General features: G+C 38.3%; 2 protein-coding genes across 3 annotated transcripts; one reads left to right on the top strand and one right to left on the bottom strand.

Annotated features, from left to right (window-relative positions):
• Positions 1–3731: 3731 nt before the first annotated feature.
• LOC102780191 (monocyte chemotactic protein 1B-like) lies at positions 3732–4532 on the bottom strand. Its single transcript, XM_006786692.3, has 3 exons — positions 4433–4532; positions 4213–4321; positions 3732–4090 (listed from the first exon to the last, which is right to left on the bottom strand). The coding sequence occupies exons 1-3, from the start codon at positions 4497–4499 to the stop codon at positions 3970–3972; spliced, it is 297 nt and encodes a 98-aa protein (XP_006786755.2). The 5' UTR covers positions 4500–4532; the 3' UTR covers positions 3732–3969.
• Positions 4533–13736: 9204 nt separating this feature from the next.
• LOC148097754 (uncharacterized) lies at positions 13737–14833 on the top strand. 2 transcript variants are annotated; one of them, XM_087831691.1, is made up of 4 exons: positions 13737–13860; positions 13999–14107; positions 14240–14314; positions 14442–14833. In XM_087831691.1, the coding sequence occupies exons 1-4, from the start codon at positions 13788–13790 to the stop codon at positions 14512–14514; spliced, it is 330 nt and encodes a 109-aa protein (XP_087687817.1). In that variant the 5' UTR covers positions 13737–13787; the 3' UTR covers positions 14515–14833. The 2 variants fall into 2 exon arrangements, with proteins under 2 accessions (XP_087687817.1, XP_087687816.1); XM_087831690.1 differs by having other exon boundaries at positions 13996–14107.
• Positions 14834–18583: the final 3750 nt, after the last annotated feature.

Genomic DNA, 18583 nt, shown 5'->3' with positions numbered 1-18583 from the left:
AGTAATTGCATTTGAGAATTATCAATTTCACAATCTGTATGGGGTTTTTTCTTTTCAGCCTGATTATTTGTGACGCACATAAAATGCCACAAAAACACCTTGTGGTGCACAGAAACCCAAAATACAAGTACATATTATAAGATGTAAATATGCATTATATTAGTTGTATATTATATGTTAACATGTAACTTTTTCCCCTAATGACTGTTTGTTAATGGAAGACTAGTTTTTTCCATGAGTAAGAACAAAATGAGATAGAAATTTCAGAGTAGGTGTTGTTGCTTTCAGCATGAGCATAAAGGTTTTAAAAGTTTAATTGTGCTGGGGCAATTTTTTTTAATATAGGTCATATTCCTGCAATATTTTTGCATTTATGTTTCAGGGTCGAGTTTGGTTTTCTCTGAAACTGGGGGCCTGTGATACCATGCTAACCACCACATCCTGAGTACACTTGAGCAGGTGGGATGAGTTTACGCTTGCGGGGTCTAATTTAGCAGAAGGCTAATATAGGGGCTATTTCCTCTCTTCTAAGAACATTAGGCATGTTTCAGTAGTCCGTGCAGCATGAAATAGCTGACACAGACAAATATGTACAAGGTGTATTTATAGGAATACTTGAATACTTTGTCATACTTTTGCCTTAACAATAGGAAAAAAATACTGTGTGCTAGGTGACAGATGAGAGATGAATGTGGACATAAATAAATGAGAGATTTCAGCATCTTTAACTCACTGTTTTGGTCCTACAGCCTGCGGTTTTAAGTCATTCCTGCGTTTGTCATCTACCTCCACAAAGCATGTAATGAGGCTTTAAAAAGGATTGAATCAAATCCATTGATAAAAGGTGAAATCTTTGGGGGAATGAATCCTAAATTGATTTCACATTTACAGCAGCATTGATCTGGCCTAAGACTTTAACAGCTAATGTAGGTTAAAAAGATTTCAGGAAGTTGTTCATAGAGTTGGGGTCAAAAGGCGACTCAGGAATCGTGTCGATACAAAAATTAACTTTTGACCTGCATTTGTTATTAAAACTGATAAAATAAGTAGGCCGAGGTAAAAGGTAGGACTATTTTCTTCATATAATCTTACGTCTTTTTGCCTGCAATAGTACATATTGCCACATATCCTCTAGTATTCGGCACTACATATGCATTTTGTGGTAGACCCGCACAGAGGAAAGTGCGACCTCACGTAGTTCTTTTGGCTCCGTGCAGCGTGAGTATAATTTAGTCACTGAGGCATAGGAAGTTATTCATTGTCACCTTCATACTGCACATGCATGCACCCACACAAGCATTTGCAGTTTTATGAAAAAGTGTGAAAAATAATGCAATACAGTACAAAGTAAATAAAACTTCACAGAGATTCTTCTGAAACCTACTGTAAACTGAACCGTGCGCAGTACTTTTTGACTCGACGGCACATGAATGTGACAACTGAAAGAAAAGCCTTAGTGCCAGTGGTTTTTTTTGCAATGTTTACGCCACACTTTTGTTTAACTACGGCTTAATTTGTAGTTTAGGGTTTTTGCTTAAATGTTTAACAGCTCTGTCATGCAAATAGCAACAATGGGGGACCACTAAGGTGGGTTCAGGGCTGGGAAAAACCCATTACTCTTTAGCGCGAGTAAAATGTCTCATCGACCTCAAACGCTCTCAGCCCCTCAGACCTCCCCCAGCTCTAGCACACTGAGACAGAGCTGTACTTTCTCTTTCTACCCACACATAGTAAACGTGGCTTTTAATAGCTTTTTTTTTTTTTTAATCACACATCATTGTGTTAGAATGGAGGAAACATGCAAAGTAAAGCCCCTAAAACTTCCACCTGGTCTGCCTGAAGCCCACCACGTCTTAGTAAGGGACATGGAACACGGTGACCACTAAAGAAGCAAAAATGATTAAGCTGTCAATGCAAATGACTCAGCCTAGATCGTGAGAAGATTCAGACTTTTGATCAACAAAAATGTGTCTGTTTTGATGTTTTGTTTGCGGTTTTAATTATGATTTATGAAAGTGGCTTTAGAGACAACAGATACTTATGTCTATTCTTATGTGTTTAAATCCCCGTCATTTTGAAAATTACATATTACACCAGTTATCTATGACTGCAAGTAATAAGATAGTTAAAATATTAGAAACATTAGCTCACTACTACACTAGTTGGCAGGTCATCTGGTCAGTTTGTTGGTTGATATGCCTAAATTGAAAACCATTGGCTGGACAATGCCCACTCTTGCTTTCATATTGAGAAACACACTGAAAACCTTCATTTTTATTTATTTGAATTCTTCCAAAAGAGACACTCATTTAATACATTTACTAAGTCTTTACTCTGAATCCTTCCTGTCTGCAGTCCCTAAACAGTGCAGACTTGAGGATGGACAAGGAGCATTTGGGCCTGTCCATGCTTAGTTGTGTGAATTATGTTTCAATCTGTGTACAGTCATCGTAAAATAGAAAGCACCGCAGTGACCAATTCTAAAGTTTTCTGTATCAGAACATTTAAAAAATTGTCTGGTCCTAAGCAGGCCTTAACTTTAGGTAAATACAGCCTCAGACGAACAACAACACATGACATGTTACACTGTGTCCTTATTTGTTTAACAGAAACTTGGACAACACAAAGTGCATCGCATTGTTATGGCTTGCAGAGCCACCCCTAACAGCAATAACTTAAAGTGATCATTTTCTGTACTTCCAGTCTGTCACATCATCGTGGAGGGATTCTGGACCACTCTTCTTTACAGTTCAGTGAGGTTTGTGGGTATTCAGTTATGCACAATTATCCCGCCACAGTATTTTGGTCAGGTTGAGGTCCGCACCTTGACTAGGCCACTGCAACACTTTGATTCCTTTCTTCTTTTAGCCATTCCTTGTACATTTGTGCCTGTGCTTGGGATCGTTGTACTGATACCTGACCAAATTTCAGCCAAGCTTTAGCTGTCGGACAGATGGTCTCACATTTGACTTGAGAATACTTTGGTTTAGACAGGAGTTCATGGTTGACTCAGTGACTGCAAGGTGCCCAGGTGCTGTGGCTGCAAAGCAAACCCAAACCATCCCCCTCCTCCCCCTGTACTTGACAGATGGTATGAGGTGTTTCTGTTCATGTGCTGAGTTTGGTTTTTGCCAAACATCCCGTTGCACATCGTGGCCGAACATCTTCACTTTGGTCTTGTGTTGAAGATTGAGTCTTGTGGTTTGCGAAGACTCAACTTTGCAAAGCCTCCTTCCGTTAGAATTTATTTAAAACTTCCCCAACCATATTAACAGTAAAATGCTTATCATCTATTATTCCATCATTGACAATCTATTTAGTAAATGTATAATAAAGCCTACTAAGCTATTGGACATCACGCTTACCTTTACTTAAGCAGCATTTTATATCACGTTTAGAAACCTTCTAGTATGGTTTCTGTCTCTATTTTAGTAAAGGCCTTGAACTATAAATGTTTTACACCTGGCAGATCTTTTAGATGTGGGATTTTTTTTGGATCGCTTCTCCATTTTAAAACGCTCTAACATCAGTGCTGAGGGTGACATTCCTCATCGACTTAGCCATCTTAATAAAGGAACGTTTTGGTTTTGTCATATTCTCATGAAGATGAGACATTTAGAAACGTCAGATAAAGAAGTGAAGAAATGCTCAAGATATAAGCTTTTCTCGCTGGACGCACCTACATGCAGTAGCAATCTTTAAAAAAAAATACAGTCACCACAATATAGCCATTACAGTGTGACACCTTTTATTACCCAATCTCAATCCATATCATTTCCAATATATGGACATACACAATAACATGTTATTTACATATTTACATGCAGAAATCCAATGAAGACATTCAATGTCATATTAACATCACGAAAGTTAGATAAGGTAGAAAAATAAGCAAATATTTAAGGTCCGTGGCAAAATCTGTAGTTTAAATAGTAATGTCAATTTTGGGTGAACATAGATTTTGTGTCACTATTTCTTTGCCGTGTTATTTCGTTTTTGCCAGTCTTTTCCATCAAGATAGGCCATGCTGGTCTGCGTCCATGTTTTCGAACTGTCCGAACAGATTCTCCTGCCACTAATTGTGGTGAATCTGTTGAAAATCACAAAGAGAGAAAATTAACAATCAGCAAGGGAAGAATATACATGAACAATTTGGGCTCAACATTTGAAAAAACTTGGATACTTTAATATTGGATCATTTTTCTGACTTACACCACTGCAGATATAGAACACGACGGCGGCTGCTGGATGTAGTATCTCTTCAGCAGGTCTCGATGGATTTGGGTGTTCGAGGTTCTCTGACAACAACTTGAAATCCCACCTTGAAATAAAGATAAAAGATTCCAGTGTTATCATCGGCATGATCCAAATCTAACATGAAATCGTGCAAAAACGAACTCAATATTCATCCATAGAAGAATCCATGCATTACCTTGGGCAGCGGCTGTAGATACCATGATAGCTACAAGCAAAAGCGAGATAATTGTAAGTCCCTTCATCGTGTGGCCGTAGCTGAAACAGATTTGACTTTTGCACTGCTCTGCAAGCCCTTTTAAAGACCACCGACACATTCAGCATTCAGTTATTCCGCTTGCAGCAAGGTGTGAAGCACCCACAGATACGCACACGGCTGGAAAGTAGTAGAACAATTTCCTCCCACAACAGCTCACCAGTGTTGCACTTTGTTTCTCCACTCTCATCAACGGTGGTCTGAGGGTGTTAAGGCATTTTCCACTGCAGTTGAATGTGGTCTGGAACGATCATTATAATTTATTTTCATAATGAAAATTATATGGAAAATACCTGTAGCTACAACATGAAGATCTTAGAACACCATCTTAACAACTGTGGCAAGTGGATATGATGCGATTCCTCTTTGTTTCTTTTAATTTTTAATTAAAAAAGTGATTTGTTGACTCCTTCATATAGTTATATTTCCATCATTAAGTGACAAAGAAGCTGGTGAAATATATAAGTACTTTGTTAAACTCAAAGGAATCTGGAAAATGATGTGGAAATAAGAACTTTAATGTAACTGCATATGTTATGGTGAATTCCTCTCACTTTCTAGCACGGAAGCTTTCTACTGTTAGGTTTTTGAGGTGAGCGTCTCTCTGTGCGCTCAGTGCCGATCTACTCATTTCTGCAACCACACTGCAGAAATACATTTCCCCGTGTCGGTGTCATGGCATTTAAGAGTATATGTGAGGTTATACTTAAATCCGCACTCGTGCAGTGATGCTGAAAATGTTACATCATCCCACTTAAACCTATATGGTTTAAGGTCATCCATTCTTCTGGAAGAGCATAGGAGGAGTTATATTTAGCTCTGTTGTGTCATGGCTGTTGTGCAGTTCGGCAGTCATGGTTGGAGAAGATATGAATAAATGTTATGAAGTGGTAACATCACTACAGCACGTCACAAAATCCCACAGGGAGACGTGAGAGCAGTCATTCTTTCACAAAAAGAGAAAGACTTCTTTAATTAAGGTGATACTAACATTAAACTAAAGAGTTAACATCCTCATGGATGTATGGAGACTCTGTATATTTACAAGGGTTAGACCTACCAATCATACAGAGTGGTTAAGGAATATAAGGAATTGTTGCATTTTTCCAAGCTATCCATGGGAGGGCGCTGGCACTTGAAGATATCTGTGAGGAGAAGGAAAGAAAACCAGCAGAGGTCAAGATGCAAGGTACCCAAAATGTTTGACTGACATTTACGACATATAAAGAGATCTAAATGTTTGCATCCAAATGTAAAATGTTGTGATTTGAATAAATAAACTGTAAATGTTTTTTATGCTGCTGTTAGCTTACACACTGATAGCCTGTTGAAATAAGAATGAAATAGAAAGATATATAATTTAATGTGCAATTGGAAAATGAATCTTAGCTGGATTTTGTATTCTTTGCTGACAAACAAAGTTGAACAAATCTTTTTCTTTTTTTGCTTTTCTGGCACATTGGTCCCTACTTAACATGCTCCAGTGACCATTTGATGCTTCAGTCTACCCTAGGTCAGAAAGATGGTGGTGCTGTTCACCATGTTCAGGCAATGTAAGCAATGTAATATGAACTCAAACTTGTACACCTCTTTGTAACCTAAAGCAGCGGTCCCCAACCGCTGTATTTATCCGCGACACCTTAAAGGCTGGTTCGTGAAAATATTGTCGGACATAAACCGATCAGTGGTGCAAAAAAGGTTGGAGACTGCCGACCTAAAGAACATTTAACAAATGTCCGGTGTTGGTTGGCGATTACCTGTGCAATGTTAAGAGGGCGTTACTGTACAAGAAAACCTTCCAAAAATCAAATCATGTATAAAAAAGCAAAAATGTTACATTTTTATTGAAGAAATTTGAAATCAAAGCACAGGATACATCACTCATGAAGAAACTACATTAAATACATGTACTAATTAGCATTTTAGAGCCTTTTTAGGTCTGTGTTTGGTGAAAAGAGTTTCTGTCTGATTCTGTGTCAGTGAGGTCAGTGCAGCTGTGCTAGCACACATGAAATACCGCAGGGATTTATTAATGTAGATAGGAAACCACAGACATACAGCCAGCTCAGGGCAACAAACAGGGTGCCAGTGACTAATTTTCCGCAGAATTTCAAAATGGCAACTAAATGGTATGTTGTTACACTTTGGACTAAGCTTAGCAACAATCTAACCATCTTAGGTGGTCTAAACTTTAGACCATCAAAGATGGTTTGCAATATTTTGACAGATGTTATGATGTGTTGAAGATGCAACAGTATAGAGAAATAACCAAAATGAGGCAAAGCAGATTACATGAACTTTAAATTGTGAAGCTGAGACACTGATGTACACTGCTGACTAAAGACACACACACAAACTGAAATTTGTGTAGAAGTGAAAGAAAAGTTGAAACAGGAATGCTTTGGCATACTGAGGAACTGTTCATGTTCTACTTTCACATTAACTTCATTCATTCTGTTGTATTAAAAAGCATTACAAAGGGCCAGAAATATGCAAGGCTCTGCTTGAAACAGCTGCTTCCTAATTTATATAAACTCACTGATGTGTTAGATTATTGTCCTGCAGTATGTTGTACATTGCCAAAACACTGTATCATGGTAGAGATCTTTTTTATTGGTGTACATCCCATGATAGCATTGTGTTATGATGTATCTCTTACTGTATGTACTCTCTGATTCCCACTCCTAAATATTACCTATTGTAGTGACAGTTCATAATGTTTAACCCCTTAATGCCTCGTGTATCATATTTGATACTGTGACACAGGACCCACATACACACAGGTCTGGGTTGTGCTTGTAACTGTGCTTTATTGAAAAATACACTCTTTTCCTCCTGCGGTTTCCGGCACCAGCCTCGGATGCAGCCACTCCGTCACTCCCAGTGAGTGCTCCTTCTCACTGCCAAAGACATAAGACAGGTCTCCCTCATTAAACAGTTCTGTACACCTGTTCCCTCCCCGCCTCCGTGCTGCCCTGTGAGCTCACTGCGCCACCCCTCCTCTGCAGCAGGCCAAAGACCACGCCTCCACCACAGATACATACAGTTTTTAGATCTTTTGAGACTTATACACCATCAGTTTTCCCCCCTGGAAAAACCAAAACAAAGAGCGCACTACATTTTTAAGCAATAGATTGCAAAAAATAAAATAAGATATAGCAAATATAATGCAAATTAAAGCTAAAATATACAAATTAAATATTGAATAATATTTAATTTTCAAAATACTTGGATTTCTGGTAGTTATTTCATGAATCAGGCTTTAAAGAGTTAAAGGCAAAAACCTTTTTTTTTAATTTCTAACAATTTAGTGGTACATTTGTTTCATGATATTTTTTTTATAATTTAGCCATGTGTGTTTTACTTATTATCCTTTAAAGAACACATAGGTATTTGTTTAATTGGTATAACACAAAGAGCACCATGGATACTGGCATTATGCTGATATGAACGTGGACTCTTTTTTGATGGACTTTCCATTAAGATAGGCCATACTCATCTGTGTCCACAGTCTCATGGTGTCAGAGCAGATTCTCCTGCCACACGCTGTGGTGAATCTGATACAAAGTACAGACAAAACAATGCGCTACAGCTTTTCTCAAAAGAGCATTTTTAGACTTCAGGCAAAGCAGTTTGTAAAAGCACTGTTTTAAACCACTTCAAGATGAGCTGTGTTCACATCTAATCTAATTAGATGTTATTAGATGTGAACACTAACACTAACACTAAATCTAATACTAGATCCCATTTCTGACTTACACCACAGTAGTTACAGAACATGACGGTGGCTGCTGGATATAGTAACTCTTCAGCCGGTCTTGATGGATTTGGATATTTGAGGTTTTTTCACAACAACTTGACACACCTTAACCTCCTAAGACCCGAACTCTTCCACAGTATGCATTTTTAATTTCTCTTTGATATTTGGGCATATTGGGGCCCGATGAATGTAAAAACAAAGAACTACCAGATTTTTTTTTTACCTTATTTTTGTTTTTAAGAAAAATAAGAGCCAAATATGAGGATATTCCTTTAAAATTTTGATAGAACAGTAGCAGTATAATGTCCTCGTAAGTGGATATCAGGCCCTTGTAGAGCAAAATTGAGTATTTTGGTCTAAATAACCCAAAATGTGATGTCCACATATGTGGACGCCAGGCCCTAGGAGGTTAAAGTAGAGACACAAGACTGTAATGTTGTATTCATTATTACCATAATCTGAAATCAAACTTATAATCAACAGAGTCGACATGAACACGGACAAGCTAGTTCCTCATGCATGTAAATATTCGAATTAACCTTACTTTGAGCACTGCATTCAAGGCTACGAAGCACAAGTGAGACGAAGACAACAATTAGCATTGCCTATCAGAATTGTAGTTTTAAGTACAAGCCTTTTAAAGACCAGCAACACTGAAAGCATACACCTACACTGCTTGCATACTTTCCCCACTGGCACTCTGAGAAATTTACAGTATTAACTAAATCCAATCTCTGCATTACTCATCACTGGTGGCTGGAGGTAATTTTTCTGCTGTTGTAGTAGTTAAAATATTCACACCTCAAGGATCTTAGATCACTTGCTTTACTAGGTTTGTTTTAAGGAATCAATATTTTTGTTGACATTTTCAATCAGAACAGTTTTCTCCTTAAGTAGAAACCCTAATTTATAATTGGGGTTGGATGACTGAAATAGTCCAACCACTTGGGGTCGGGGGAATAGCCTCATTGGCAGAACTGCCATTTATGGCATTCTTTGCCAATCAAGCTGCATGGCAAGTAGGCACTAAACATCACTGGAACTTCACACCAAGCTCATATAGTATATACATATACTACATATATACATACATATATATGTTTCGGACAGTTTGTTTGGCAGCTTCTGTTCTGTCTTGCAAAAAGGAGCAGATACAGGTACGCCTGCTGTGTTGGTGCTCTCCTTTAGTCCTGTTCAGTTCTCCCTGTGTAGTGGCACATATCCTGGTATCAGCTCCATACACTTGAGACTCTGCTGGAAGACAAAGCACACCTTCTTGTGATGGCATGTATTACATTAAAACAAACAACCATTTAATAATATGTAAGAGATCCCTCATGAAGAACCTACATTAAAGTTGTGTGTTTAGTGAAAAATTGCTTTCTGTCTGATTCTGTGTCGGTGAGATTACTGCAGCTGTGCTAGCACACATTACTCTCACCTCTTACATTCTGCCACCGCAGGTACTTGTTAATGTCTATAAAAAACCCAACACAGATGGCTGAGGGAAACAAATAAAATGTCAGTGACTCATGTTCTTCACATTGCTAGCTATATTTTGACTGCTGTTGAAATATGTGTTATAGATGCACTAGTAGAGAGAAATAACCAAAATGGGGCAACAAAGCTTACATGAACTCTGATTTCTGAAGCTGACACCTGTGTGCATTGCTGACTAAGTAGCCAGAGATGGGACGTAACCAAATACAAATAATGTTACTTTTACTCCCAACATTTTTTAAACCAATGTCTGTAATATCTTTTCTCCTCCTTGCATTTTCAAAACAGACTCGTTACTTCAGGATCTTCCAAAGCATTTACACGGGTGGGGGGATTTAAACCAGAAGTACAGCAGGTGTGTCCGTATGCTGTGTTTGTGGTACTTCAGACTCTAGCTAGCGCTACAGAAGAGGAGGAAGCATTAAGGAAGTGAGGTTTTTTTTCTGTGTAGATCCACAAATAGCAGCAGGTTAGCTGATTACAGCACCTACACTAACCTACATAACAGATTGAAGCTTTCACGAGAATTCAAATTTAGATTTGAATAATATTTGCATTCTCCTGTACTAATATTGTTTTATATTATGTTATAAATGTTATGTTGTATATTATATAGCACAAGGTTCAGTTACCGTTTTGCAAAGATGATTATTAGAATTGTCCTTCAAGGAGCTAATTTTTACTTTCTTACTTTGAGTACATTTTAGAGCCTGTACTTTTTCACTTTTACTTGAGTAAAGAGTTGCTTCAGTACTTCAACTTTTACTGGAGCATTTCTAAACCCAGGTGTCTGAACTTGTACTTAAGTAAAGAAAGACTGTACTATTCCACCTCTGTAAATGGCACATATGGACAGGCCATCCTGAAGGAGCTGGTTTGCTTGTGCTGTTGCCGATGCCATCTCTTACTACCAGTACTGAGAAGGATACTGGCATCAAGCGTAACGTCACTCAGCAGGGATAAGGAAAGAGTAATGGTCTGTGGCCACCATTCCAGAATGTGGTTCATTATTTAGGACAAACTGAAATCCCTGAAGTTGAACTCAGTGTATTTGATTTTACATGAGAATTATTATCTAAGTACTTTTTGTTTTTTGGCTAAACACACATTTGTGACATTTCCTGCCATAATATCAGTCCACTCTGTGCAAGCAGTGGGGAGTCATGCCACCCGTCTACAATGCTGCTGGTAAATTGACCAACAGACACTTGTGAAACACATGTGGGATGAGGTGCCACATGGTGCTGTTAGTTTCGGGATTGATAAAGCAGATTTTGAATAATTGTGTGGCTGCCCCCAACTTTATGTGCCTCACAGTGTCTTTGTCACATTATCCACAGAGTAATTTCTGGAAGTCGGGCTTCTCTGTGCGTTTTTCAGCAGCTGTGGCAAGTGCGCCTCAAGGACTGCATTGTTGTGAAGTTGCCAGTGCACTGTGGTCCTTCCTGTTTCTTTTAAATCTCTGGAAATGTCAGTGGTGACTCAACTCCACTCAGGGGCTGCTTCCTTACGATTAACCTAAAACAGAAGTTTTAAGCTCCAACAAAAGTTGGAGCCCATAAAGATATGGCACAGCACATAGTAGTCTGGATTCCTGAATGATCACATGCAGTGACACCTGTAATGAAATAGTGGATTTCATTGTTAGATTGGGAACCGTGGTGTTGGATACAACCTGTCTTTTTCAGTTTCTTATGGTCATGCTTCCTTCCTCATTGTGAGTTATCATTTCTGCTTTCCTTTGGCAAGTATTTTTAACATTATTGAAAATGACCAGATCCAGTGAAGTATCCCATCAGCTGACATTACTGTGACTTGATGTCATTGTGCTGTAAAGCATGTTACAGAGCCAAGAACTTTTCACATCTTTTCACATCAACTCTTAATCTCAAAAGTCTGCTACTAATCCCAGTAAATGAAGAGATGACACGCTACACATTTTGTTCTGTAGCTATTTGAGATCTCATAATATTTCACTTTAAATGTTAAAGTTAAATGGGGAAATATCTTTTAGCATTTTAAACCATTTATACAGCTATGTCTGTTGAGGATAACTCAAGACTGAGACCATTGCATTTATTCATTTCATTAAAAAATACCTCAATATTCTTGTTAGTGACACGATTATATGTTTAATATGTTCAGGCCACACAGTGGTGCAGTGGTTAGTACTTTGTGTCATATTAGTCAGATGGGCCTTTCTGTATGAAGTTTGCTGTTTCTTCTTCCATCTTTGTGTGTTTCTTGTGGTTGCTCTGGTTTTGCCCACTGTCCAAAGACATGCTTGTTGGGTCAACTGGTGAGTCTAAATTGTTCTAAATGTAGCTGTCTGTCTCTCTGTTTTAGGTCTGCGATGGGCTGGTGATCTATTGAGCCTTAAACAGTGAGAACATTAGGCAGCAATCTAAACGTCCTTGTGTAATAAAGGCTACATTACAAGGACAGCTTGGTGAGATTAAAGTGAATTGGTGGTAACTGAAAGTTAGGAAGTGCAGACAAGAGGACCTTCTGTGAAATGATAAAAACCTGTATTTGAAAGCAGTTGTTTTATTTATAACAATGACAGTGGTTCCCTGAGCAGATTAGACTCGGGGATATCTGAATATCAGATTCTAATGAATGTTTCTGAAATACAAAACATAATAAATACTACAATCTGAATTCTTTTTTTCACAAGTAATCTCCTAATTAAAAGACTAGTGGTTTGATCTTTGTTTCTTACACATGAACCACAGGCCAAAGCCTGTCACTGTCAACTGACTTACATAGTTAGAAAAGTTATTAAATATAGCCTGTTTACAATCAGCACAATTTTATATTAATTCACAAGGCAAATAGGTGCTTAACTTTGGGTGAAGTCTTTGCCATGAATTTATGGTTAGAGATTTGACCAGATTTGCCTAAATAGTGGCCACAGACCTCTTACTTTCCTTTTGAGACAGGTAATCTTTAATGAACAGAAATTTCAAATTAAAATGTAACATTTAAAATATCCAACACATTATTTAATATTAATAAAAGCTACGGAGAGCAGGTTCATTCTTTCTTCTTTTGCTTCCAAAAAAAGCTTTTAACTACAAACTTGGTATTTCAAATAAAAGTAAATAAATGCTCCAATTTGAATGTGTTATTATCATTTTATAAGAAAAAAATATAGTTATAGGTTTGCTTTTTTTTTTTTTTTTTTTACTTTTCCTACTTGGTTAAATCTTGAAGAATCATTGAACAAGTTCAGACATGTAGCTTTACTTAGAAATGAGGGAATGACCAAATTTGGATGGAGGATGCTCGGAAATCGGTGGTTTGTGGTGGAACCCTTAGGAAATGCTTCCTTCCCTTTTCCTTGTACTTGTAATAGCTGTCAGCATCAGAAAAAAAGAGGGATAAAAAGGAAGATAGAGATTGTGTCAAGTGGCGTTCATGATATGACGCGTAATTGCTTAAATCAGCAGATTTAACTAAAATCTTATTAATACCTGAGTAAAACAAAGTCAGTTTATATAATTTACTTCATGTTTTTAACTGCAGTTTAACACATTACAAAGACTGTAATACTAGGAAATCAAGCATAATAAACAAAGATTACCAAGTGTCTTTTAAGTGGACCAAGTGTGCTTTAATATAGGATCAGAATAATTATCACTGGATTGCTTCAGGTGTGTTTTATATAATATTTGCAATGCACATCACTTTGTTATTTACTTATTAAAGGTAATATTAAAAAAGTAAAAAAGTCATGAACATGATTTCTTAACTCCTGTGCGAAAGTGGTGATGAAATTTATTTAAAAAAAGGAAATGAGAGTCTCAGTGTCACCCGAGTCGTCCTGTCCCCCACCCTGATGCAAATGGATACTGTAGAAAACCCGAAGACACAATTCATCCGGTCAGTATGGCCCGATTCCTCTTTTTTCAACGGGATAAAAGCCAGAGGTCTGCTGCAGGGAGTCAGACTTCATCTGCAAGATCTACAGGTCACCTGCTGCAAAGAACCTCAGAAAGATCTTACACGATAACCATGCAGCTGTGCATCAGAAGACTCGCATGCCAGGCCTTTCTCGTCGGGGTTGTGATACTGGCCGCAGCCGCTGGTAAGTTTTTCTGTCAGACTCCTCCGCAATATTGTTCTTATATTTATACTATAGTTTTAACTCTACAGTCTTCTGCTATGACTGTCATTACTTGTAAAGAAATGTGTTTGAAATTCTGTTTTTGTTTCCTAAAAGCAGAGACCAAGACAAGTGACTGCTGCAAAGTGGTCAGTCTCAATCCCATCACAGCTCCAATCATTGGCTACAGGATGCAGAAGAAGAACCCACCCTGTGTCAACGCTGTCATGTAAGATTTATCTACCTGTTTTATCAAAGAAAGACATGATTAAATCATTTTCTTGGAAAAGCAAGTTTATCAAAGTAAGCCGAGTGAAAAATATGGGCTCAAGTTTGAGTTTTTTTTGTTTTTTCCACCCAGATTTGAGACAACAGAAGGGGAAGTCTGCAGCCACTGGAAACAGGACTGGGTACATGCAAAGATCAAGGAGCTAGAGTGAGTATGCCTCCTTATCTCAGCTTGTTTCCTGTTTCGAGAAGTTATTGGTTTCTTTGCACATAAAGTTGCTGAGATATACCACAAGCTTGTTTTAACCATTATCCACCTTGTGTGTATTTTACAGGCATGCACGCAGAGCAAGGAAGACTGCTCTCAAAACTACTGCCACTACCACTACTACAACTTCCAGCCCATAGAGAGCATCCTTCTTCACTCTAAACAGCTAGAAACATTTGTTTTAATCTTAAATAATTTAAAATGCTTTCTAATGTTATCTGTATGTCATATTTATAATTGGCGGTATTTATTTTTTCTGTTGTCTCTTTTTCTTTATGATTCTCTGCCTATGATAGTTGTGCGCTCTGTGCAGAGACACATCTTTATGATGAGACATGATGAGATATGGTGTTTGTTATAAATAAAAGGACTGATCCTGTCATCTGTCCACAGTCTTTGTTATTCTTGCCAATTATCTGGTTTTGTATTATTTATCAATAAAATGTAATCTTGTCTAAATCTAAGCTTATAATGAACATTTCTGACTTTATTGAACATATTCATTGAGAAGACACCAAATATGTGAGCATGTTACTGTTCATATTAGTAATCAGGAACTATTTATTACATTCATATCAAAGCCTTTAGCGCTTATAGTCCCCCCCACGCCTCGTGATACACAGAGAGACAGAGATGGACAACAACTATATAACTATTATCGTTTGATTAGCATAAATAGATTAACTTAAATGGATACTTAGAAGCAGATCATTTCAAAATGTTTTATGCACCTTAAACATATTGTAATGACTACCAAGGTGTATGATGTACCTGACTAAGGTATGTTGTTTTAATGATTAATCCTGCCATCTAGTGGGTGCTTTGATTGATAGCCATGTTCTTTCAGTTGAACAAGTGTCTCATTGAGGGACTTACCTTGTCAGATAAACCCTTTCAGGTGTACACAATGTGCTCATGTAGTGTCTTGGATCTCCTGTCACTCATTGACTGGAAATATTCCCTAAATCGATGATTGCATTTCCGTCTGAACTAAGGATATTGCACGTTACATGATTTTCTTTTTTAAATGTACATTATGGTGATAGAGTATTGTTTGATTAGATAAACATAGACAGAGTTTCACTGCTGTGAAATAAATTCATATATTTGTGAGAAATGCAGTTGGTATATTTTAAGAGATTAATTTGGTTACGCAGCAAATCCATTGCTATGAATAAAACAAAACAGATGTTCATATAAACATTTATTGACAGACTGATCAAATAAGCATCATTTGTTTAAATCTGTTCTTCTCAGTTTTGATACTGAGTACTAAGTCTGAGGCTGATGAAGTTAAAGGATAAAGTAAAAGATAAGGTAAAGCACAGTTTGTCAGTCAGTTTCAAGAGATAATATCCTCAGCGTTAACTTGATGGCACAAGCTTGAGATTCTTTTAGACTAAGATTTGGAAAATGAAAATTTTTAGTCTGTTTTTTGCTAATTGCTGTTAAGGAAAGCCTCTTTTATACAGAAAAAATATCCACGTTGAAGATATGCGTAGCTTATTTGTAGGATGTAGAATTATTGTAGAGACGCTGACACTGCCCTGGATGCAATAAAGGCCTGAGTGTGTCATGAATTTCCTCCCCCACTTTGAACTGTGAAAGTAAGACAAAGAGAAGTTAATGTTGAGTGGAAATTCCCCAGGGGAGACCTGGGTGCAGGTCTCAGTGTTTGTAATATGTTAACTCTGTTTTCTCTGTTGTGTAGAGGAATTTGGTGTAGCTTGGGTGAGGAGATTACTTTTATGTCCGGCAGAAAGTCACGTACACAGAGACACACACACAGTGCTTTGACTGTTATGACGCAACCACACCTACATGCACAGTCACTCACATGCACTCACATAGACACACGGGTACGCACACACACAGGCACTCACATGCTCGTGCACACACACACAGACACACAGAATTTGCAGCACACCATGGGGGGTTTATGATGGGGTCACTTCTACAAAACTGTGTTTCACAGACAAAGCAGTGAAGATCTGCAGAGGGACACCGGCCTTAAACGCAGGCAGAACTGAACTTAGCATGCCCAGTATGAAACAGGAGAATTGACATCAGGGTGACCATAGCTCTTGGAGCAATGTTGACAATACAAAATACAAACGTGGCAGAGCATTCACTGACATGACCTCTGCACATATATATGAAGAGTCACCGCACTACTGATGCTTTTTTTGTAGCCTGTGGCTCCTAAACTGGGGACAGGAAGCCCAGTGTTGTTTCACAGCAACCAATACTGCATATTTTGCGCCTTGGTCACAATTTAGACATGTATGCTATTATGCAACCCTAATAACACTGATGAATTCAGTTCATATTTTAGTAAAATTCAGCACACAGCTGCAACTTTATCTTTCTTGTATGGCTACATAATTACACCTGAATGCAATTTGTTACACATGATAATGTCTTATAGTGTTGCAGTGCTACAAAAGAAAAAAAGACTGGCATAGCCTTATTCATGCAATATTTTGACATTGTAGCATAAAGCTGCTGTCAGGATGTTTTACATCACCAGTAACTTTGAAATTGTTTTGTGGTGAAAACTCCCCGCCCCCTTCCCCTGGTTACCGTGACCTATTTAGTGTGCCAAAAGGGGAGAACACAACTGTAACATCTTCAAGTGGTAAATGCTTTCTAGCATACAGTTTATATGAAAAACAACAAGTTGTTAATTAATAGATGCAAAATTAACACCTGAAATTAACTTCTGCAATATTTAGACAAGAGTTTCTGAATGTTTTGCAATTAACAGGAGTTTAATTGCACCACATGCTCTCTGTGAGTGGCCTTTTCAGTGGGAAATCAGGAGTGTGAAGGCCAGCAACACATCACTACCACTTTTGTTGAAAGGAATTCATAGCCTTGCTCAAGGACACTTCAGAAGCACACATGCTTGTTCACACAGTGTGGAGACAGCTATAGAGAAGACTACTACTCGAATATGTGTTGAATGTTTTGCTTGGTTAATAAACATGCTTTTGCCAGAAACTGCTTATTCATGTCCAGCCTCACAGAGCAATTTATGTAATTTTCATGGCAAATGTTTTTCCTATTATGTGTCTTTGAGTATATGTGAGACATCATCTTGTCTGACTTAGTATTGACTGTTGTGAGCTTTGTGTCATTATGGTTTGCCTAACTCCTGCCCTTCTTGAAAGGTTTCCTGGTTTGGCAACAAAAAGCTTTAAGGAGGACAGGGTGACACACGCGTCTGATTTAGAACATCACACATACACAGATCATGTTTGATGGTATCCTACAGCAGTTTTCGTTTCCATTACCTGTAGTGTGGGCATTGATTAACCCCCAGCAAGACTAAATCAGAATCAGAATTGTGTTTATTTGATGAGATGATGAGAGATAGCCTTTATTTGTCAGTTGCAGGTCTTTTGCCCACAACCGAGATGACAGACCTTGCCGACCGTACATACAATACACAAACATCACATTGGGGAGACAGGTCAGGCTAGGTAGCGAGGAAAAAAACATTGAAATGTGTAACACAAAAGGATAATACAGGAATGCACAGATATCAACACACCATAGCACAATAAACACAGACAAGCAACATGGGAAAGTGTTCCAGTGTGTACATCTGATCTGGGACCGCTGCAATCTTCGACTGCGCCTCCAGCTGACCCGATGTCCACATCAGAGGGGAGGTAAGCGTTGGAGGTGGTAGGGTAGGGAGGGTGATGCGTCAGTGAGTGCTTATCAGTATCAGTATATGTATGTGTGTGCGTGTCCATAGTTCAGCTGAGACAGTGTCCTTCGCCCTGCCAGGCTAAGTAAACAGTCTTCCAGCCAACCAGGTGGCCTTGCACGGAATAGGAAGGAACAGACTCAACACAGTCGTTATCAGGGAGTTTTTGTTCGGCTCCAGCCTTGAGCCCACAGCTGGCGCCAAAGGGGTAGCCGGATTATGATGGTAATTTTTCTTTTGCAACAACTCATGAGAATTTCAAAGCTGTTCTCAATCTCCCGTTGGAGAACCGCGAGATTCCCCATGATGGTATCAAACTTGCGTTCCGTGGTGTTGTCATTCTTTTGCTCAGAGAGCCGATTCTGAGAACTCACGACTGCAGTGAGCTGCCAAGTATATGTGCAAAGACATACAAGGAATTTGGTTCCGGCAGATGGTGAATCTACATCTAAATCTTATATACATAAAATACAGAATGACAGAAATGAAAT

This window comes from Neolamprologus brichardi, chromosome 18 (assembly GCF_056152115.1).
Source record: "Neolamprologus brichardi isolate AB-2024 chromosome 18, ASM5615211v1, whole genome shotgun sequence".
In the NCBI taxonomy this organism is placed as follows: domain Eukaryota; kingdom Metazoa; phylum Chordata; class Actinopteri; order Cichliformes; family Cichlidae; genus Neolamprologus; species Neolamprologus brichardi.
The sequence above is the reverse complement of the archived record's forward strand: the minus strand, read 5'-3'. Positions and strand labels throughout refer to the sequence as shown.

Excerpts from the sequence above, each read along its gene's own strand:
- LOC148097754 (XM_087831690.1), top strand. The coding sequence starts at position 13,788 with ATGCAGCTGTGCATCAGAAGACTCGCATGCCAGGCCTTTCTCGTCGGG. Across the intron at positions 13,861-13,995 it reads GATACTGGCCGCAGCCGCTG|CAGAGACCAAGACAAGTGAC; the intron begins GTAAGTTTTTCT and ends GTTTCCTAAAAG. Across the intron at positions 14,315-14,441 it reads GCAAAGATCAAGGAGCTAGA|GCATGCACGCAGAGCAAGGA; the intron begins GTGAGTATGCCT and ends TGTATTTTACAG.
- LOC102780191 (XM_006786692.3), bottom strand. The coding sequence starts at position 4,499 with ATGAAGGGACTTACAATTATCTCGCTTTTGCTTGTAGCTATCATGGTA. Across the intron at positions 4,322-4,432 it reads ATCTACAGCCGCTGCCCAAG|GTGGGATTTCAAGTTGTTGT; the intron begins GTAATGCATGGA and ends CTTTATTTCAAG. Across the intron at positions 4,091-4,212 it reads TGTTCTATATCTGCAGTGGT|ATTCACCACAATTAGTGGCA; the intron begins GTAAGTCAGAAA and ends GATTTTCAACAG.